Source organism: Ursus arctos, unplaced genomic scaffold (assembly GCF_023065955.2).
Source record: "Ursus arctos isolate Adak ecotype North America unplaced genomic scaffold, UrsArc2.0 scaffold_10, whole genome shotgun sequence".
NCBI classification, from domain to species: domain Eukaryota; kingdom Metazoa; phylum Chordata; class Mammalia; order Carnivora; family Ursidae; genus Ursus; species Ursus arctos.
The window spans coordinates 55,901,916-55,925,360 of record NW_026622764.1 but is presented as its reverse complement, the minus strand read 5'-3'; the positions used below and the strand labels follow the sequence as shown (position 1 = coordinate 55,925,360).

Below are 23,445 nucleotides of genomic sequence, written 5' to 3'. Positions count from 1 at the left end.
GCATTTGCCTTTGGCTCAGGTCATGATCCCAGGGTCCTGGGAGTTGGGCTTCCCTGCTCAGCGGGGAGTCTGCTTCTCTCTCTTCCTCTGTCCCTCCCCCTGCTTGTGCTCTCTCTCTCTCAAATAAGTAATTAAATCTTAAAAAAAAAAAAAAAAAAGAAATTAGACAGCTACTCCTCCCTCCCAAAAGTCCCCAAATACATTAACTTTTTACTAATTTTCTTTCAGATTACCTCTGGAAGTCCATTAGAAGCTACAATTCCAAGAGAATTCATAAAAGGTATGAAATTTTTGAAATAAACATTTTTCACCTGAAAAAGATAAAGTTACAACATAGTCATTAAAATAAAAAAACTTAATCTTTGTCACTATTAACCTTAGAATGAAAGTGTTAACTGACATTTTGATCAATGACTTACATTCAACCTAGTGATATTTATAATTAATTCAATTATTTACTTTTTAACTTATGTGAGGCAGATTTCAAGTCTTAGAATGGAAGCAGAGTAGAGAACTATTAATGAAATAGGATTTATAAGAAGAAAACCCATTGAAACCAATTTCAATATTCTACATTTAACAGATGATAAAAAGATGGCTCAAAAAAATTAAGCAACTTGACCAAAGTTACACAGCTAGGACGTGGCAGTGCTAGAATTAAAACCCAATCTATCATCACAGTCAAGTCTCTTCTCATCTCTATACTGTTTCCGATTTCTCCCTCAAGCGTATTTTTAGGCACTTCACACTCATCATCTGATAGCTAGCTTAGGAAACATCAAGTCAATTATTTTAGCATAAATTCAGGAGAATAGCCTGTTTTTACAAGAAAATTATTTCACACACATAAAGAATACCCAGTAATTCAATTCAAAATCAAATAACAATATTTTGTAGAATGATGCAGTTCCATAAAAAAGCATGCTACATTTATTTAACATGGATAATAAAGACTGTAATCAGGAAACCTGGAGTTACATTCCTGCCTGTTTTATACTTCCAGTGTGTTACAAAATTTTAAACAACTTACTTATTTTCATTTAACTTTTCCAAATTTGAAGTCTACATTTATTAAGGTGGAAATAATATCAGTTCATATCTTCTTCAAAATAAGTTGCAAGAATGAGGCTCCTGTAACTTATTAATTTTGTTTTTTAATTAACTCCCATTTAACTGGAGTATTTATAAAGTAGGTAGTTCTAGTTAACCATTTAGTGTTAACTAACCAATAATTATATAGCCATTAATGTAACTAACCAATAGTTATATAACCAAAAATGCTGTATCTAAATAATCAAGTGTCAATTAATGTCAATTACTACCATAGTTATTAATCAGCTATACTTTAAAAATCATTCCTATATTCTAAATTATAAAAAAGAGTTATTTAAAATGAAAAAAAAATTTTATGACTTATTCCTGATTTTAGAAATGAAATTTTAGAAGTAGTTCTGAAACCCAGAGAATTAACAACCGGGAATTAGAAAACTGCATTTATGCATATTCATTATCTTGAAGGACTTAGCAATAGACTGGATTAAAAAAAATATTTCAACTACGTTTGTGAGCTTACTGGCAAAGATTACTTGTGAATCTAGAAAAGTAAAAAAGTAAATATATATATTTAAGGTTGATACATCTACAACCACAGGGGTATATCTATATCTTTATTGAAACTGACAAAAGCCACAGTGTTAACATTAGGATATCCTGATAAATCATTCCAACACTCTTAAACTAGATTTTGAGATCATACTCCATTCCTTCCCATAATTGACAGAGAAATTTCAAAGATGCAACATTTCATACAGCTATCTATCTGGTGGTAGTAAACTGTGGACTATATAACAATGTATGACAGAAACAGCATAGTACACTGAAAGGAGCAACTGGTAGCAGATTTCCCAAAGTCTAGCCCTGTTAGTAGTTAGCTATCAGTCTCTAGAAGTTCATTTACTCAGCACTAAAAGGAGGTGGAGTACATTATTCCTAAGACTCCTTCCAATTCCAACACTCTGGATTCTATGAACGAGATAAGCAATTCCAGGGTTTTCATGTGTATTCTCTACCAGCCATTAACATCTAGTGTAATATTTGGAAAGAGTGTATAGGTTGAACAGAAATTTAATGCTGATATTCCTTATCATTAAACCAAAGCACCAGGGTTTTCTTGGCAGGGTATTTTAAAACATTAGGAGTTATCAGCAACCACAGAGGAATCAAAGAACAAATCCGTTTGAAAACTACTGCCATAAAGATGTACCTTTTCAGTGATTCCTGAGTAAGGGAGCTACTCTCTTTAAAATCAAAGTAACTGAACATGAAAAATAAATTTTTTCTAAATATTTTCCTGCAAAAGAATTGGCACTAAGTACAAAAGCAAGCTTGTCATGAAAGAAGTATATACTGTTAGGAAGAACTTACATCTAAATCTACTTCATTTTAAAGAAATCATGAAGTTAAATTACCTCATCTATATTACATTCATGTTCTTTACAGAGAACTTCAATAATTCTTGTATCATTTTCTAGTTGTTTTGCTATCCGTGCACTCCTGTTCTGACCTCGCCTTGGTGTTCGAGGTGAACCATTAAAAGGTATTACAGCTGTTTCTGTAAAAATGGTAAATTAGATAAGAACAATTGCACATTCCACTGTATAAAATAATGAAGTATTCTAACTTGGGAGATCAGAAATAATCTTAGTAACATTCTGCTACTTTTATTTATTAGGCTTCATTAAAGGCTAACAGTTTCATCTATTTATTGAATATCTATTTTAAGTTATGTACTGATAACAGTTTTTGCTATTAGGCAAATATGGAGAAGGCAAGGGAAATAGCCAATTTATAAACTAATTCTAAATGTATCCTACTCAATTTGTAAGGAGAAAAAAATGTTTCTATCTTAAAGAGTCTTAAAAAAGGTATTTATGGATTCAGTTACTAGACATAGTATAAAAGTAAATAAATTTAAAAAGTTTGAGCAAATACCATAGTAAATAATGCTTTTTTAAAAAAAAGCATATAAATATTATGTGATAAAGGGTGATTTAAAAAATATCTCCTGTATTATTTTGAGTATTGCCAATTCAAACTGAAAATGAATTCAGCTATTAAAGAGATAACAGATGACTAAGTATGAAAAGTATTAACTGCCTCCAGGACTGACCAACAATTTATAGGAAATTGAGAGAATACAGGAACATGTTAAACTATACAACAGGATGCGATCAGAAAAAATTAAACCACGAGAAACCCCACAGAATAAACCACCTAATTATTTAATAAATAAGTTATAAGGAAAAAAAGAGAGAGACAAATGGAGAAGGAAGTTTTTTAAAAGTCTCAAAAGTGTATCAACCAATCATAAGGTATAGATCTTATTTAGTCAACCTGTGAAAAAGTTTTAAAATCACTTTTATAAGACAATCAAAAATCTGAACACTTACTAGATATTTGGTGGTATTAGGTTAGGAAACCATTAAGTGATTTTTAGGTGTGACAATGGTAGTCATCATGCGTTTTAAAGAGACTATCTTTTAGAGATACATATTAAAATTTATAAGGATGAAATGGTATGCAAAGATGTGCTTCAAAATAATATAGTTGATGCAACTGGGCAGCAAATGGGGCTACAGACTGACCATAAGTTATATGTTGAAGGTAATTTAAGTACGTGGGGCTTATTATACTACTGTTTACTTTTGTATTCACTTGAAATTCTCCATAATAAAAAGTTCATTATAAGTTTACCCTACTCAGTCAATTTATCACCTCATCCTGGTTTCTCTTTAACATAGCACTTAGAGAATTCAAATGTACTTTCGAATAATCCGAAAGAACAAAACCTGTCAACCTAAAGTAACATCCTACATCAATTTATTAAACTTATAACCTTGAAAAAAAGTGAGAAAAAAAACATATAATCCTTACAGATTCAGAATTTTTTAAAATATATTTGTTTTCTATTTTTTTTCTCCCATTCCGTACGTGGTTTCTGCTACTGACCTTTTTCTGTCAAACCATGTTAAACACATTTTTCAAAATTCTGCTCCAACTTCATTTTCCATGGGGTTATTGTTCAAAAAGAATAATTAGGCTTCTGCTTTTCAGGCACTTCCAACAACACTGAGACTTCCATGTTTTGATCTGTCCTCTATTATTTTTAGTATTATTAATACTTCAATGATTTTAGGGACCAAGAATTCAGTTCAGCCTTAGTTAAGTTTATATTTTTCTGTGATATAATAAGTGATTTTGAAATTCTATTCTTAATGCCACCAAAAGAAACAATTCCATTCTAAAAGGAATATACTCATCTTTACTTAATGCTATCTGTTTCAGCAAGTTATTTTTTATTGCTTTTTATGTTTATTTTTTTTTTAGCAACAGTTAGTTTCATTTAAGAACACTTCTCACCTCATCACCCACTGAGGTAGATCAATTACAATCCATATGCAAAACAAAAAATTAGTCACATAATAATCGTGCATCCGATAATACAAATTAGGCAATCTCCTCCAGCAGAATGGGCCACTCTTTCTCAAGAAGTTTCATTCACATCTGTGCCTTACCTCTTAACTTTCTCTTTACTGGGAATATCCTACCCAAGTTCCCCTAACACTCAAATGCTATCTACTCTTCAACATTCAGTTCAAATCCATCTCTTCTATATCGTCTTCCTTGGTCCTCCCCAGCTAAAAATCTTTCTCACTTCCTGATCTCTCATAGCATTTACTGTATTTTGGCCCAGACCACTTAGAAAGCGGCCAAATACTGCTTACTTGCTTACTTGTCTTATCTCTACTTCTATATCCTATAATACTTGAGGGCAGAGTCCACGTCTGATTTATTTTTTATCATTCCTTCAGCTCTAGAACCATGTTTTGATCCTAGTCAACATTAAATAAACAACTGTTGAGTAATGATGTAGGAGATGCATAAATTATTTAAAATACTTACTATATGGTTCTTTAAGCAATGCAGGAGGTGAGAGTTTAATAAAATAGTCAAGGACACACAGCATTAACTGAAATGAGATGACGAGATCATCCTCCATTTGTAACACTTCCCCTGAAAATAAAACAGGTTTACAATGTAAAGTAACAGATCAGAGACCGAGATTGAGATCTTTAAATCAAGGAAAGCTGTGGTATGGGCATATGCATATACTGTTTTATTCAAGAATAAAGACATGTTAAAGAACTTAAAAAATTTTTTTGTTTTTCAAAAACTCAAATTTGATATAAAATATAAATAAAAGTACATGAAGTTATGAAATAAATGAAGTATAAGTCTACCATGAGAATTTGACATCTAGCAATTATTATTATAGTTCATTCCCTATGTCTAATTCATTTTGTTTTTTGCTTTTTTAAACTTATTTCCAGTTTTTGTAAGAGCTATAGAATTCATTACTTCTGAAAATAATTTTGAAGTATGCTACATGGTAATCTTTAATTCTATTTATTTATTAAACCTCATATATTTTCAACTTTAACCCCCTCCAAAATATTACCATAACCAAAGCCATTAATAACAAAATTAACATATAACTGAAAAGTCATCTATAAAGTAATTATTTAGCATAAAATCTTGGTGCACTGGGTGTTATATGCAAGTAATGAATCATGGAACTTTACATCAAAAACCAGGGATGTACTGTATGGTGACTAACATAATATAATAAAAAATTATTACAAAAAAAATCTTAAAAAGTTAATACAGTAAATATACAACTGGAGGGCTGTGAGGAAATAAATGCATATAATAAATACCTGAGGAAAAAAATAGTGTAGCTATACAAATCATAATCAAATATAGCTATGGTATATTTGCTTGTTGCTCTGGAAGTTTAATTTGGCTCACTTTCTATTCTTGGTATCTGACTGCTAAATCATTAATAATCCCAACAACTACTGAAGGTGCAGAAACTATGTGAAAAAGCACATAACCCTGCATCAGGCAGGTTTTTTAGATCCATAGGTATAGTACAAACATATGTTTGTAACAGACTTAGAAGTTATTAAGAAATACTATACAAGTAAAGAATGATATCAAGGACTTACAGTTAAAAGTAGTAGGGTAAAGTCAGATCAAAGAATTCTCCTCCAATACCCAATAAAATAAAAGGAAAAAATGTACTGGCTAAGTGTTAGGACCAACACCAAATTTGAGAGATACTGACTCAGAGTACCCTCATCTCCTCCTCTTCTGACTTGGAGGGAGGAGAAATTGCTGATGATGGGATAAGGGTAAAACATAGGAAATAAACAATAGCTAACTTTTTTTGGTTGTTGTTGTTTTGGGAGGGGTTTGGTTTTGGTTTTTATTTTTTTGATAGCTGACTTTTTGACAAACACAGAGATTCCAATGTGCTATGCTGAACTGGGGACCAATATGAATCCCAACACAATCCCATTATGGAAACAGGAGGTAATTATCACTGGAAGTATTCTATTTTAGGGTTCATTCTCACAAAAATCTCAGAACGACAAAGACTCATATCATTCAAGATGAATTCTCCACTTTCTTCCTCACCCCCAACTAAAAGTAAGTAAAATAAAAAGCCTGTATGCATATTGTAGCTCTTTGGGGAACACAATTAGCCAAAGTAAAATGCAAAGTGAGTGAAAAGAGATTTATTCACAGTATATCAGAGAAAACAAAACATCACACACCAACCACATCAGAGAAAGTAGAACATCAGTCAGGGTTGCCCACATAAAGTCCTAGTAACATGGGGAGGGGAGAGAGGACAAGAAGCACAGCGATTATGCAAACATACTATAGAAAAGAAAAAAGAAAAGAAAAAATAGAGGCACAGTGTAAGAAGGGAAAAAGAGACTTAGACTAGAAGATAATCTATAAAAAGAAAATGCCCTATGACTCCTTGCACTAAGAAATAAAAAACAAATTATATAAAAACAACAACAAAAAGCTAAGGAAAAAGTGAGGACCAAATAACACCATTACAAATATAGTTTAGCTCAAAACAGAAGAAAGTTTTGAGACAAAAACAGTTAATACATAAGAAAAAGACCAAAGATCAGAATAATACAAGAAAAGAAAGTAAATATGGAGGACAAAAACAATCCAACATAAGATAGTTAAGTTCCTGGGACGCCTGGGTGGCTCAGCTGGTTAAGTGTTTGCCTTCAGCTCAAGTCATGATCCCAGGGTACTGGGATGGAGCCTTGCATCGGGCTCCCTGCTGAGCGAGGAGCCTGCTTCTCCCTCTCCCTCTGTCTGCTGCTCCCCCTACTTGTGCTCTCTCAAATAAATAAAATCTTCAAAAAAAATTTTAAGAAAAAGATAATTAAGTTTCTGAAACATAACAGAATAGAATAATACCTAACTGAATAGAATAATATTTTTAAATGTAGTGTGTTAAGATGTCTTTAAAATGAAGAGCAGAACCTTCAGTTTAAAAAGAGATACAGTGTTGTAAGAAAAACTAATATGGAATAAGAAAAATCAAGAGATATTCTAGGTAAGGTATTGAACCTCAAATTTTAAAAAATCAAGTATTCAGAAGTAAATGGGGGGAAATTAAATCTAGTCTATTTCTCAACAGCAATGTTTAATGCAGAAAACAGTGTCCTGAGGAAAACAAGTATGACACAAGAATAGCATGCACAGTCAAGTAGTCCTTCAAGTATAAAGACTATGGGCATGATTCATAAACATGACAAACATAGGGAATATAGTGCCAAAAAGCCTTTTTGAAAAATTCCTTCTTGGTAAAATCCAGGCAGCTAAGGATGAATCAAGAACTCAGAAATGGGGAAATTAAAACAGAGGAGTGACAATAAGTTTAGAACCCACTGATAACACAGAAGTGAGACTAAACTAGTAATTATAATTATAGAATGGAATATAAATGTTATAATCTTTGATAGTGTAATGATAATACAATAAGCAAATCCGAAAGTGAGGGATGGGGAGGTGACAGAAAGTGTGGTAATACTGTACTAACATTCTTTTCCTTTAAAGCAGATTAGTGTATATTGCTTTAAATCAAAACACAAAGTTAAATAAAATAAAGATTCTAACCTTAATTTTTTAATAGTGCTTTTTCATACTCTTAGAGAGATACTTTAAAAAATAATACTGCTTAATTGACTAAACATTTATCTAAATTTAAGCAATTCCTCCCATTTCTCGTTTATTTTCTTCTGTTAAAGTCTGAGTAAAACTAATTTGTATGTTTACATGTTACACTATAATATTCTATTTTTAAAAAATTAGATGTTTCTGAATGCACATATCACCAATTTTTTTTTTCAGATTCCATTCACAAAAATATATCTGGAATGACAATTACAAAGTTTTAATGATAATTTATTTATTTATGGGGAGGTTTGGGGTAATTTTCTACATTTCTCTTTGCATTTGCTGTATTATTTGAATTCTGTATCATATGTACCACTTTTATAAAAATAGTAACATTATTCTCAAAAAAAAAAAAAGGAAGAAGGATAAAAGGATATTAGAAACAGAAATGAAATGAGACATTTCCAGGGGCGCCTGGGTGGCTCAGTCGTTAAGCATCTGCCTTCAGCTCAGGTCATGATCCTAGCGTTCTGAGATCAAGCCCTGCATAGGGCTCCCTGTTCAACAGGAGGCCTGCTTCTCCCTCTCCCACTCCCCCTTCTTGTGTTCACTCTCTCGCTGCCTCTCTCTGTCAAATAAATAAATAATATCTTAAAAAAAAAAAAAAAAAGAAATGAGACATTTCCAAAGCTGGTTCTAGTGTCAGAATTATAAGAACTTGCTAAGAGGTAACAAGTCACACAGAGAACTGGGGAGTGTGAGGGAATAACATTAAATTGAATAAAAAATTTTGAACCTAGTCCAAAAGAATTATTATCACATTTGAAACATTAACATGTAATGAACATAATGACTTTACCTTTCGCTAGTAAAAACGTGATCCAAGAAACTTTTAGCACCAACACAGAGTTTATTTCAGTAGATATCCTAGTAAACAAATAGAAAGCAGAAAAAAATCTTTATACTGACAGTTTTCCAACTATCTCTCTTTTTCTTTTTTTAAAATTACAGGCTTAAATTGACTGCATAAGAGAATACAATCCATTTTAAATGCACAATTTACACCGTAATTCAATTCATCTCAATTCAGTTAGTATTTTTACCAAGATATTTATATTTAGCCCATAGAATAGTATATATTTTGTAAAGGAAATATTTAATATTTCAATTCTAATCTAAAAATATGCACAAGAAGTGGTATGCTATGATGTACTTGGTTTCCAATTACTTAATACTTTCCTGCTCCTTGCTTTCTAATTAAAATCAACACTTAAGCAGAAAAATAGAGGTTTGGATGACTCTAGTTTACCAATTTAATACACTATGCCTTGATAACCTGTTGATATTAACTGGAATAGATTAATATAATTAATAAATATATAATTTTCCTTCACATCAATCATCCTCAATATTACTAGTTCAGTGGGGCAGAAAATTGCATATACTACTCATTCTGTTTCCAAAGAAAATCTCTAGAGCTTTTACATGGGTATACTGTTGGAGCATGTATCATACATTTAAAAAAATAATTTGGAAATCTTAATATACACTGTCACATTTACTCTTACACATAAACTATGTTCTTGGTCTTAATAAAGTTAATAAAATGCCAATAACAGACACTCAGAAAAGATCAACTCAGTGAATTTGCATTTTTCCCAGAACTGGTGATATGTTGCACTGAATCTACTTCCACCCCATTAGTTCTCCTTGTAGTAAAGGGCACATTTTCATATCATCTTCTTTGTGAGAAGATAAATAATCTGCATATGGTTTAAATCTATGACCTTAAATTATGAAGTAGCATGCTATAATCAATCAAACTAACCCTGGCATTATCAACATGTTTGGGATTCTGGCAGAAAAATCTTTTCAAAAACCAAAAAGATAAAAATAACTTGCTCTGAACTACTTACAAACTGCTGGGTTGTGTCAAATATATAAGTTCACATGTCCTAAAAGGAAGAAATAATTATATTAATATTATGGCTTTTTTTAAAGTTACTTTTAAATTTTTTTCATAATTCAGAAATCAATTTTATCATGCTTTTTTCATCTTATTTCAAGAAGTATACATTTTAGGGGCACCTGGGTGGCTCAGTCAGTTGAGTTGTCCACCTTTTGGTTTTGGCTCAGGTCCTGATCCTCAGGATTGTTGGATGGAGCCCCGCACTAGGCTCCAAGCTCAGTAGGGAGTCTGCTTGAGATTCTCTCCATCTCCCTCTGCCCCTCCCCCTGCTCATGTGCACACACTCTCCAAAATAAATAAATCTTTTTTAAAAAAAGTATACATCTTAAAGACAATAAAAGTATAGCATTATTTTAAAAGTTAAAGTAAATTTTTCCAATACATGACATCTCACATATCACTGTACTATTTAATTACAAAAGGACTGGATTCCATATGTGCATTTGTAACTCAGAATACATTGTGTAACTAAATCTTGATCTAGTTAGAATCCCAGATCAGGTCATAAAATCTTACTTAACTTTTAGCCTCACTAAAATAACTCAACTTAAAAGTACTATAAAACCTATTTGTTTAGGACAATGGCAGAGTTAGAATCTCCACAGACCTGCTTCCTAGTATATTAACTATAATTGGTTGAAATTATTTAAAAAATCATTTAACATCTCTGGAAATTCTCCTAAGGGCATACCACAAAAAAGGAAACATTTTCTCAAGATAATCTACTAACTCCTGGCAAGAACAGAAATAGTCCGTGGAATTCAAAGCAAAACTCACTTCCTCCTCTCCAACTCAGCATCATAAACCTGTACCTTGGGCAGGTGCAGCCAAGACACAGGACTCCCTCTCTCCCCAGCTCCCAGCCTAGGACTATCACTCTAGGAAAGGAAGGTGAGTAGCATCTCTAATCACCCCTAGCTTTGTATTGTAAAAAGTCTATACCACGCAAGAGGAGCTAAGAGGTCTGGGGCTCCCTTCCTCCACTTAGACCCCACTCATAGAGCAAAAGTTCTATTCCAGGTACAGCAGATCAATATTGGGGCCTACATTTCTCTCACCCCAGTTAGTTCACAGGACAGAGGTTTTAGACATGAAAGGCAATCTGAGAAGACCAGGGACTATTACCTCTTCTCAGTGATAATTATTATTTTTTTTTTAAGAGAGAGCATGAGAGAGAGAGAGAGAATATGCACAGAGGGAGAGGGAGAAGCAGACTCCCCACTTATCGGGATCCCCTCTTAGCAGGATCCAAGGGTCCTGGGATCATGACCCAAGCCAAAGGCAGATGCCTAACCAACTGAGCCACCCAGGGGTCCCTCTTTTTTTTTTTTTTTTTAAGTTTATTTATTTTTTTAAGAGAGAGAGAGAGAACACACATGCACAGGGGTGGATGGGCAAAGGGAAAGAAGAGAGAGAATCCTAAGCAAGCTCCATGCTCAGCTCAGTGCAGAGCCAGATGTGGGGCTTGATCTCATGACTGTGAGATCATGACCTGAGCTGAAACCAAGAGTCAGCCACTTAATCAACTGAGCCACCCAGGCACCCCCTCAGTGATACTCTTAAAGCAAAAGTAACATTCCAAAAGAAGAGGACACTGTCCCCATTCTGACCTCCTGAGCAGTGGCACAGAAATGATGTCCAGGGGAGAGGCAAATCTTAAGAAAAAAGAATTCTTCTTTTTTTTTAATTCAAGAGAGAAACACAGAGAGAGAGAAAGAATGGGGAGAGGGGAGGGAAAGCAGAGAGAGAGGGGAGGAGAGCTGAGCATGGAGCCCTATGCGGGGCCCAATCCCAGGACCCCGAGAATATGACCTGAGCCAAAGTCAGACACATAACCAACGGAGCTATCCAGGTGCCCCAAGAAAAGAGTTCTGAAGCTCTCTCCAAGGTAATTAACTTCATTTGGAACATTTGTGGGGACTTTCAAGGCTAAGTGCCACTGAAAACAATGGAAACTTTGGTGGTGAGCAAGTTAAGAGGAGGCTAGCAGTTCTATGAAAGCAACAAGATATATTCTAGACCACCTAGGAGAGAACCAGGGGAAGAAACAGCTAAGAGCTCTCCCAGAAAAAGAACAAGCCTTAAGGCTGACCTCAAAGACTATTCTCACAGAAGGAGCCAAATTTAATTGGATCAGACTGTGAAGCAAGTTCAGATGTGGAGTATTGTCAAAAACAGCAAAACAGTCAGCAATTAGTGGAAGGTTAACAGCCAGGTATTAACAAGAGATCAGGGGACAAGACTGTCAAAGAGAAACTCTTGAAAATGACTCACCTCAGAGTGATTGTCACATGCCCAATGGCTACAATGAAGAGCAATATCAGAGGCTACACACTACCGGACAAATAGACTTCACTGAAATAATACAGCTAGGCCACTAAACAAATAAACAACCACAACAGAAAGCCCCAAGAGAAAGGAGAATCAGTACCTAGAGTTACTACAGTGTTATCAAAAATGTTCAATTTTCAAAAATCAGTAAAATATGCAAAGAAGTAGGAAAGTATGACCTCTACATGGGAAAAAAAGCAGGCAAAAACAAGACAAAACAAAACCAAAAAACACCAAAACTGCATTTGAGAGAGCCCAGGTGGCAGACGCAACAGACAAAGACTTCAAAGGAGTAACTATAAATCTATAAATATATCCAAAGAACTAAAGGTAACCATACCTAAGTAAGAAAGAAAGACATTTTTTCTTTTTTAAAGATTTGTTTATTTATTTGAGAGAGTAAGAGAGCAAGCACACAAGCAGGGGGAGTGACAGGCAGAGGAAGAGGGAGAACTAAGATCCCCGTGGAGCAGGGAGCTCAATGCAGTGCTCAATCCCAGGACCCTGAGATCATGACCTGAGCCGAAGGCAGATGCTTAACCCACTGAGCTGCTCAGGTGCCCCCAAAAGAAAGGTATTCTGACACTGTTTCATCCAATAGAGAATATCAATAAAGAGAAATTACTTGGGGCGCCTGGGTGGCTCAGTCGTTAAGCGTCTGCCTTCGGCTCAGGGCGTGATCCCGGCGTTATGGGATCAAGCCCCACATCAGGCTCCTCCACTGGGAGCCTGCTTCTTCCTCTCCCGCTCCCCCTGCTTGTGTTCCCTCTCTTGCTGGCTGTCTCTTTCTCCGTCAAATAAATAAATAAATAAATAAATAAATAAATAAATAAATTTAAAAAATATAAAAAAAAAAGAGAGAAATTACTTGAAAAGAACCAAATAGAAATCTTAGTTGAAAAGTACAATAACCAAAATGAAAAAATCACTAGGCGAGCTAAACAGGAGATCTGAGCTGGCATAAGAAGGAAACACTAAACTTGAAGCTAGGTCAAAAGAGAGTATGTTGTATGAAGAACAAAGAGGGGAAAAAAGGAAAAATGAAGAGATTCACAGAAACGTGGGTTACCAAAAAATACACCAATACATGTGTAATGTGAGTACCAGAAAGAGAGCTGGGGGTGAGGGTGGGGAGTGTTGGGGAGCAGAAAGAGCAGAAAAAAATATTCTTCTGAAATAGATGAAATAGCTGAAAACTTCCCAAATCTTATGAAAAACATTAATCTACACATCCAAACAATATAAACTCTGAGTAGGATGAATATAAAGAAACCCACACTCAGATATATCACAGTAAAATTGTTTAAAGACAAAGAGAAAATCGGGAAAGCAACAAGAGAAAAATGATATATTATGTATAATGGAACCCAATAACATTAACAGCTGACTTCTCAAGAAACAATGAAGATCAGAAGGCAGTAAGATTACTTATTAAAAGTGCGTAAAGAAAAAGAAAGTTAACGAAGAATCATACCCAGCAAAACTATCTTTCAAAAGTGAAGATGGGCGCCTGGGTGGTTCAGGCAGTTAAGTGTCTGCCTTAAACTCAGGTCATGATCCTGGAGTCCCAGGATCGAGAGCCCCACATTGGGCTCCCTGCTCAGCGGAGAGGCTGCTTCTCCCCCTGTCCCTCACCCCGCTTGTGCTCTCTCTCTCATATAAATAAATAAAATCTTTTTTTTTAAAAAGATGTGGATATGCCTTCAAAAAAAAAAAAGTGAAGATGAAATAACGACATTCCCAAACAATAACAAGAGAATTTGTTGATAAGAGACTCACTTTACAAGAAATACTAAAAGAAGTTCTTCAGGGTGAAAACAAGTAACCCAAGATTAATTCATATCCACATGAAAAAACAAAGACCACTGGAAAAGGTAATTACTATAAAAGATGGCATAATTGAATATTCTCCTTTCTTCTCCTAACTGGCGTAAAGAGCAATTGTATGACATGGTACGTATATATTTATACTGCTGAACCTATAATATATAGGAACGTGATGTATTTGACAATAACAGCACAAAGGAGGTGGGTGAGATCAAAGCTGTATTGGAGTAAACAAATGAACTAGATGGTAAACCAAATCCATGGGAAAAAATGAAGAGAACAAGAAATGGTAATAAGACAATGAAGATAACAAATTCCATAAATATACACTCACTTTCCTCTATACTCTCAACTACTTTAAAAGACATACAACACAAATGTCTATGAACCGATGAATGGATAGACAAAATGTGGTAAACCATACACAATGGTTCACTCCATAATAAAGAGTAACAAAGTATTGAAACTCCATAATACTCATAATAAAGAGTAACAAAGTATCAAAACATGCTACAATATGGATGATCCATGAAAACATGCTAGGGAAAGAGGCCAGTCACAAAAAATAGGTAAATAAAAAATTTATGTTAGAAAATTACTATCCTAGGGGCACCTGGGTGGCTCAGTCGGTTAAGCATCTGCCTTTGGCTCATGTCGTGATTGTGGGGTCCTGGAATAGAGCCCTTTGTTGGGCTCCCTGCTCAGCGAGGAGTATGCTTCTCTCTCTCCCCCTGGCCCCTCCACCCCACTCGTGCTCTCTCTCTCGCTCACTGTCTCTCAAATAAAATCTTCTAAAAAAAGAGGAAAATTACTCTAATACAAAGCAGATAGTATCAAGAAAGAATTTTTATAATTACAGAAAAGATGTTTAATGTGTGATGCACTATTTTAAATTATTTTCTAGGGGTGCCTGGGTGGCTCAGTCATTAAGCGTCTGCCTTCAGTTCAGGGCATGATCCCAGAGTCCTGGGATCGAGCCCCCAATCGGGCTCCCTGCTCCGCTGGGAGCCTGCTTCTTCCTGTCCCACTCCCCCTGCTTGTGTTCCCTCTCTTGGTAGCTGTCTCTCTCTCTCTCTGTCAAATAAATAAATAAATAAATAAAATATTTTAATTAATTTTGTGACTTAATGTAACTCAGAATAAAATGCTATCATACAGTAAAAGATAACTGCATTCAATATAAATCTGTGCTCACATGGGAGCTAAAAGCACTTGCAGCTACTGAACATCTAAAATGTGGCTAGTGTAAATGTAATTGTGCTGTAAATGTAAATTACACACCAAAGTATTCAAAAATACTTAGTATGCGGGGCGCCTGGGTGGCACAGCGGTTAAGCGTCTGCCTTTGGCTCAGGGCGTGATCCCGGCATTATGGGATCGAGCCCCACATCAGGCTCCTTCACTATGAGCCTGCTTCTTCCTCTCCCACTCCCCCTGCTTGTGTTCCCTCTCTCACTGGCTGTCTCTATCTCTGTTGAATAAATAAATAAAATCTTAAAAAAAAAATACTTAGTATGAGAAAAAGAATGTGAAATATTTCATTAATAACTTTTATATTAGTTTCATGTTCTGATTAAATTGTAACTCATATAACATAAAATTAATTTTAAAGTGTATAAATTCAGTAATTTTTAGTATATTTACTTTGTTTTGCAACCATCACTATCTAATTCCAGATATTTCCATCATCCCCATAACAAACCCCATACCTATCAGCAGTAGTCTCCATGCCTGGCAATCACTAAGTTACATTCTGTCTCTACGGATATGCCCCTTTGGACATTTCATACAATGGATTATATGGCTTTTGTGTCTGGCTTCTTTCACTTAGTTTAATGCTTTCAAGGTTCATCCATGTTATAGAATAGTATTTTATTCCCTTTTATGGCTGAACAATAATCCATTTTTTGGCTATTATGAATAATGTTGCTATGAACCTTAGTGTACAAATTTTTGTGTGAATGATACGTGTTGAAATATTTTGGGACATATGGGTTAAATAAAATGTTAAAATTAATTTCACTTGTTTCTTTTTAACTTGTCACGTAGCTACCAGAATATTTAAAATTCATGGCTTACATTATTATATTTCTCTGTGACAGCATTAATGAAGCTAAAAATAACCTTAAAAGCTACCATTTATCAGCCATCAAAAAGAATGACATCTTGCCAATTGCAATGACATGGATGGAACTAGAGAGTATTATGCTAAGCAGAATACGTCAGTCAGAGAAAGACAAATAACATATGATTTCACTCATATGTGGAATTTAAGAAACAAAACAGGTGAACATAAGGGAAGGGAAATAAAAAAAGAGAGAGAGGGAAGCAAACCATAAGAGACTCTTTTTTTTTTTTAAAGATTTTATTTATTTATTTGACAGAGAGAGAGACAGCCAGCGAGAGAGGGAACACAAGCAGGGGGGTGGGAGAGGAAGAAGCAGCCTCCCAGCAGAGGAGCTTGACGTGGGGCTCGATCCCATACCGCCGGGATCACACCCTGAGCCCAAGGCAGACGCTTAATGACTGCCCCACCCAGGTGCCCCCATAAGAGACTCTTAATGTTAGAGAACAAACTGAGGATTGCTGGAGGGGTGGGGGGTGGGGGGTGAGGGATGGGCGATGGATGATGGGCATTAAGGAGGGCACTTGTGATGAGCACTGGGTGTTACATGTAAGCGATGAATCACTAAATTTTACCCCTGAAACCAATATTATACTACATGTTAACTAACTAGAATTTAAATAAAAACTTAAAAAAAAAAAGCTACCATTTATTACACACTTAGTATGTGCTGGAAGGTGAGCTAACCAATAACACTGTCTTACTTAATTCTCACAATTACCCTACAAGGAAAGTATTACTGGCTATATTTTAGATTGAAATTGAGGTTCAGAGAGGTTAAGTAATTTTTCCTAGCTCACGCAGTCAGTAAATGACTAAATTAATATTCATACTTAGAACTGTCTAGCTTTTTTAAAGTGACCATAATCACTATGGCATATTGATACACACACACACACACACACACACACACACACACACACACACAGTCTGCTCTGAAATGAACAGGTTCTGATATCACAGTTAATTTTCCTAATTGCTCTTCAGTAAAAGGTACAAATAAGATAGAAAAAACTCTGCCACTCTGGCAATATTCTTTAAAGCCAATAAACACTAAATTATCTCATATAACCAACTAGTTAATAAAAATTCTAAATCCCTTTTACAAACGCCTGAGTGATCTTTTAAGGCCAGATCTGACTGTCATTCCCACCTTAAAATCATGCAAATGACTCCACTGTCTGCAGGGCGTAAGTCCAAGCTCACTATCAGTCTGACCCATTCCTACCTTTAAGCCATCAGCAATATCAAAGTACATCATGCTACTGCTTTGCCTTTGGACATATGCTAATCACTCTGGCTGGGAAGCTCAGTCCGAGTTCCTACACATTTTGCTTGGTGAATTTATCTTTAAACCTGTTCAGACATTGCCTTCTATAGTTTTTACTTGATCAAAAGCACCTCACAATTACCCTTCTTGCCCTTAAACATACACAATATTTTGCCCACTATGTAATTTCTACTTCTCATGTATAATCCTCTACAACAGAGCATCACACGCATCAATGCACTTTTTTATTAAAAAACTATAATTTATGTTACTATATTTACTATAATCATAGTGTCATTAGATTTTGTATCCCCAGAACCTAACATATAGCTGAGTACTAATAGCCACTTAGTTAATGCTTATTGTAGTTTCTTAATTTATTTGCAGTAAACAGCTGATAGCTAGCCTAAAGTTTAATAGTCTACAAAACACTATTTCCAGAAGTTAAATGATGTTAAACACATATAAACATATTAGTCGCCTAATAATTTAGGAAATGATAAACTCAACAGATTCAACATATTATACAGGATTTTTAAGAACCCTGGGTTGTGAATGTACAGTCTCACTCTTTAACCAGGGGTGTAGTATGTAAATTTTCCCAAACTGGGCCAGAATTTTTTTTGTTTTATAACCTTCCTGGAGGGGTACCTGGCTAGCTAGCTCAGTTGGTAGAACATGTGGCTCTTGATCTCTGGGTCAAGGACTCAAGCCCCACGTTGGGCACAGAACTTACTTAAGAAAAACAAAAAAACAAAACTTGTGGAAAGTTTACTATGTTTATTACAGGTACTGGACTCAGCAGTGTCTGCATTATCTCATTTAGTACATTAAAAAACATAACAGGGTAGGGGCGCCTGGGTGGCACAGCGGTTGGGCGTCTGCCTTTGGCTCAGATCCTGGCATTACGGGATCGAGCCCCACATCAGGCTCCTCTGCTATGAGCCTGCTTCTTCCTCTCCCACTCCCCCTGCTTGTGTTCTCCCTCTCGCTGGCTGTCTCTATCTCTGTCAGATAAATAAATAAAATCTTTAAAAAAAAAAAAAATAACAGGGTAGTCACCATTCTCAACTCAGTTTATACACTAGAAAACTAAGCACTAAAGTTAGGTAACTCACTTGTCCAAGATCATGCAGAACTTGTTGGAGCCCAGAGTAGAATACGAATCTGACTCCAAAGATTCCATTCTCTTCAACACTAAACTGTGCTAGAGCCTCTCTTTTTTGGTAGGGCATCATACCAGACTACTATTGTAGAGAAAATTTTTGTGAACTCTAATCTTGAACCCTATTTACTAATCTGAAATAGCCAGTGTTTTACTTCAGCTAGTGAAATACTTCAGAATTATCCATATAATATTTCACTTTGTAACTTTCTTTTCTAACTTCCTTTAGCCCCCATAAGAATCATAAATACAATGTATCACTAGAAGGTATGAAGGGTACAGGAAAGAGGTAAAACAGAAATAAATATCCAAGTAGATTTCTGATCTCAGATAGCAAAGCAAAAATCCTAGAAGTATTTAATTAAAATTATTATGGCAGGGAAAAAAGTCAGGACTGCACTCCAAATCATTCTCGCTAAAATTCTGTATCTAGAAATAACCTGAAAATTATAGGTTTTGAAGTACTAGTCTTTACAGAATAGATTTTTCTTAAATATTGGCTTAGAGAATTTTTTGCTTAATTTATTATCCTGGTAACACATCCTCTTTAGAAATGTAAGTTATTCATACAAAACCTTGGTTAACATTTTGGTATTTCTTTTCCAGTTACTGTCATTCAATACATTAGTGTCGATACATACAACTTCCTTCTGCAGTTATAATCTCAGTATATCCTCCTTTATTTATTTAACATTAGAAGCATTTTTCTCATATTGTTTTATTCCTCATCAAATTTTATATTTATTTAATTAGAAGCATTTTCCCATATTGTTAATATTCCTCAGCAAATTTTATTTTATTTATATTTAGTGTTTAGATATTTATATCTTATCTTTATTTCAGTCATGCATAAATAGGTTGTTTCCAGCTTTTCGTTGATTTAAATAATATTGTGATAAAAATCTCTAAAGCTTTTTTGTATTTAAGATAACAGTCTTAGGATAAGCTCCAAGATATGAGTTAAAAAGCCATAAACAACTCTAAGGGACAGAAGCATTCAGAAAAGTCCCAGTAAGGTTAAAAAAAAAAAGAGAAAAAAATTATATATACCATATAATTTATATAAAACAATATCCAAAAGAAAGAAATATTCTAAATATGAAAACTGGTTAACTCCAGTATTACAATTTTGGATGATTCGTATTTTATTTATGCTCTTCCGTGTTTTCCAAGCGCTTTATACTTATACATTCCTTGTACAAATTAATTTTTACTACAATAAAAAAATGCCTTTTTTCCTGTGCAAATAGATTTTACTCAAGAAAAGACAAAAGAAAATGACCAATGTGACCCTATTACAATTAAAAACGAGGAGCAAGAAAAATTCCTTCAAAAGCCATAGGCCAATCTTGATTTTTCTCTCCACTTTTCTTATCCTCTATTACACCTCTGAAGTTTTAGTGACATACCAACCAAAAAGAAGGAAAGGGAAAATAGAAGCATTTAGAAGCATTCTTCTGAGAAGATACTTCTTTCCAGCTCTGTCTCCATATTCATTCCCCTCAGAATATGTAAGGACATGCCTCTTCTTCCGTCTCCCTTTACAACTATTTGTTTAGCTAAAATATTAACTTTTATATATTCTCTACCAAGTGAAACGAGCCCCAGAATGAACATAGTAACAGCCACATGCCAGATTTGGCATTTTACCAGTGGCAGTGGGGACTTGGATGAAAAGTATATTAAAAACTTAACCCAAGTTTATCTGAATTTCATCTTTCTCCCAGTTAAACAGTAATGAGAAGTCTAAACCACCACTGAGAACACAAATCATAGTTTGGTAGTATAGGTCATGTACACCTGCTGCTGCCAGTATGTTTTTCTCTTTCTAAACTAAATAACACCATTAGGAAGTTTAAATTTAGGTCACTCTTCCGCTGAGAACTGGAAGTCTCCGGCAGAGAAGACTAAAGTCTTAAAGTTTGTTAAAACAAATGAAAAATATGAAAGGACAGTATAACACGTTTGGAGGAAACATTCAGAATGCGTATGACTGGATAAAAAAGAAAGCTAAGAACCAATAAAAAACTAACAGCAAAGGGGACAAATTTAAGGGGTAATACCCAATAACTTTACTAAATATAGTTCCCAGATGGAATCTAATCATCAACAGTAACATGCAAAACTGGGGTGTAATCCTAATAAAATTTTTACTTTACCTTTCTAATTTGCTGTAGAGTGCACACAATACATTATACTTCTTCAACAGTCTTGACATAGCATTATCAACTTTAGTACTGGTATCAATTTCTTTTAGTAAATCAAAGAATTTGCAGACACTACAAAGAAAGGAACAGAAAAAAGTGAATCTGTAACTGAAAAATTTTGTTTTATTTCTTTTTTAAAGCATAGACATTTCAATTCAAAAGTTTGTTAGCTCTACACCAAATCACTGTTATATTCATTGGAAGGAATTATTTTTTGCATTTTACTAGTTTGGAGAATAAAGATCAACTAGCTTCAACCTATAGCCCTGTATCTGTATACCTATGCCTACATCAATTTATACAAAAAAAAGAGGGGCTGTTATGATAGACATATACACACATATTTATTTCTACACCTACCTATATGTTTTGAAAACCATAAGAGTTCACATCCATTTATCCAATTCCAACATAAAACCACGTGGTTTATTCTAATCCTTCCCTTTACAAATTTATAACTCTTCTTTGATAGTGAGAAAGCTGGGATCCATTTATCTTTATTTACTCAGTCAATCCCCCCACGTGTAACTACCTTCCATCTCCAAAGTTACCCAGTCTTCCACATGGGCACTCTCCTCTCCTGCTCAGACTGACTCCCCATCCTAGACTGCCCCAACCCCTCCACATGGACATCTTCCTAACCCTAGTAGGGTTCTGACTCCTCAGCCTTGACTGCACTCATTTCCCATGTGGTCTGTCTATCCACATACCCTGCTTGGTCTCTGACATTGCACAGCAAGCAGCCCATATCAGGGCCCTCATCCTCAACCACATCCAGGTGAATGCCCTCCTCATCCCACTTGGGCTCTAACATCCTTCTCTGCACCCCATGCTCTCTCCTACCACAGATGCACATACCTACTTTCTTCACCCACCAATGGTTTTAGGACTGAATTGATGGGGAAAAGGAAAAGAAAAACTCATTAAAATTGTTAGGTTGTTTAAATAATGACTTTAAATCATTCTTTATTGTTTTCTATAAAAAATTAATCTATTTGAAATATTAATACACAAATTTTTCACTAATAAAAAATAGGGCACTAAGCATAGCAATCACCAACTGCACCTCACACACTCATTTCTAATCAAGTTTGTCTAAGGAATTATATACCAAAGCTGCTAAATGAACTCAAGGGTAGTTACCAGATCCACCCATTCGCTCTCTAGCAACTAATGAGTTATAGGCTTCATTCTAAAAAATGGGCTGGACCACTCAGGACAACCATCTCAAGAACTGTAAAAATAAAAGTTTCAGCTAATCAGCAGCGAACGTAGAGCCCAAGAGAAGGTTATTAAAGTACTCGTGACATAGAAGGGACTGGGGCAGCCATGACAAACTACACAGAGCAGCAAATAAGGGAGAAATGATATGGAGTAGCTGATCATGATGCTGCTCACAAGAGAGAGGAGAACGGAGTAAATGTCTAGATATCTTCAAAGAAAAATAAAGCAACCTCAGAAAAGCATTTATTCAAGAAGCACACTCAGTTTCAGTTTTTATGAGACATATGGCAATATCTATGGAGCACCATGGAAACTGAATTGTTACTACAAAGCCACCTTTCTCTAGGGGTAATTTAAGTGCGTCTCTATTCCTTCTGCAGCCCTCCTCTGAAAGAAAGAAAAGAAGAAGGAAGGCTACCGAGAGGAAAAGTGGCAAAAAAAAGCCAGAATTAAGACACACAAATCTAAAATAACTACTTATTCTACAGCAGTGCTCCATGGATTGATATGTTTTGTTCTATGTCCACAATTAAGTAAGTACAAAAATTGAGAGTAAGATATGAAACTTTTATGGCAATTTAACACTAATTTTATGCCTGCTGAATATAATAGTTTGGTCCTGCGGTTAGTATAATTTTTTTCTTTCATTTTTCTAGTAATTAATTTATATTCTATATTTTTTAAATGTCAGTCCATGACATATTGAAAAAACAGGTACTTTACCAAAGTACATTTAAGCAGCAGTGGTCTAGATATCATTCCTGGATAGTTATTAGAACAAAGAGATTAGAGATTAGAACAAAGAAAAAGTTGTGACAAATATATTATTATATTTATTGCAGGGAGATTATTTATGACATGACCAATTGTAAGTGTTGCTCCATTCAGGAAAAAAGTTCAGGAAAAGCTTTGCCAGGAAAATTCTTTCATCTTAGAGATAAAAGATGTAATAGCCTGTCTTATCTATTTAGTAGTCTGTAAATAGCTATACAACACTGTTTTGCAGCCATCTGTTTAATTTTATCTTCCCCACTGGAATGAGTTTCTTGAAGTCAGAGACTATTTCTCACCTCTATATCATTAGAACTTAGCACAGTATCCCAGAGCCTAACAGCTGTTTAAGTTTTCTTTCTTTTTTTTTTTTGCAGGGGAAGGGCATGGAAGGGTGGTCTACAGAGGAAAGGAATCAAGACCTCCTCAGTACATATGGTTAAGTTACAAGCACTGACTCTATGAACTACTTACTTTTTTATTTATTGTAAGTTATTTAGT

At 34.8% G+C, this 23,445-nt stretch overlaps 1 protein-coding gene across 1 annotated transcript in view; it reads right to left on the bottom strand.

Moving 5' to 3' along the window:
- The window catches only part of RB1 (RB transcriptional corepressor 1), a 151,878-nt gene that overhangs the window by 90,406 nt on the left and 38,027 nt on the right, over window positions 1-23,445 (bottom strand). Inside the window, exons 4-9 of the mRNA XM_026493268.4 lie at window positions 20,902-21,021; window positions 9,972-10,010; window positions 8,915-8,982; window positions 4,963-5,073; window positions 2,469-2,611; window positions 234-311 (exon numbers count right to left, since the gene is read on the bottom strand). Of these exons, the coding sequence (XP_026349053.1) occupies window positions 234-311; window positions 2,469-2,611; window positions 4,963-5,073; window positions 8,915-8,982; window positions 9,972-10,010; window positions 20,902-21,021 (559 nt within the window). The remainder of the gene's footprint in view (window positions 1-233; window positions 312-2,468; window positions 2,612-4,962; window positions 5,074-8,914; window positions 8,983-9,971; window positions 10,011-20,901; window positions 21,022-23,445) is intronic.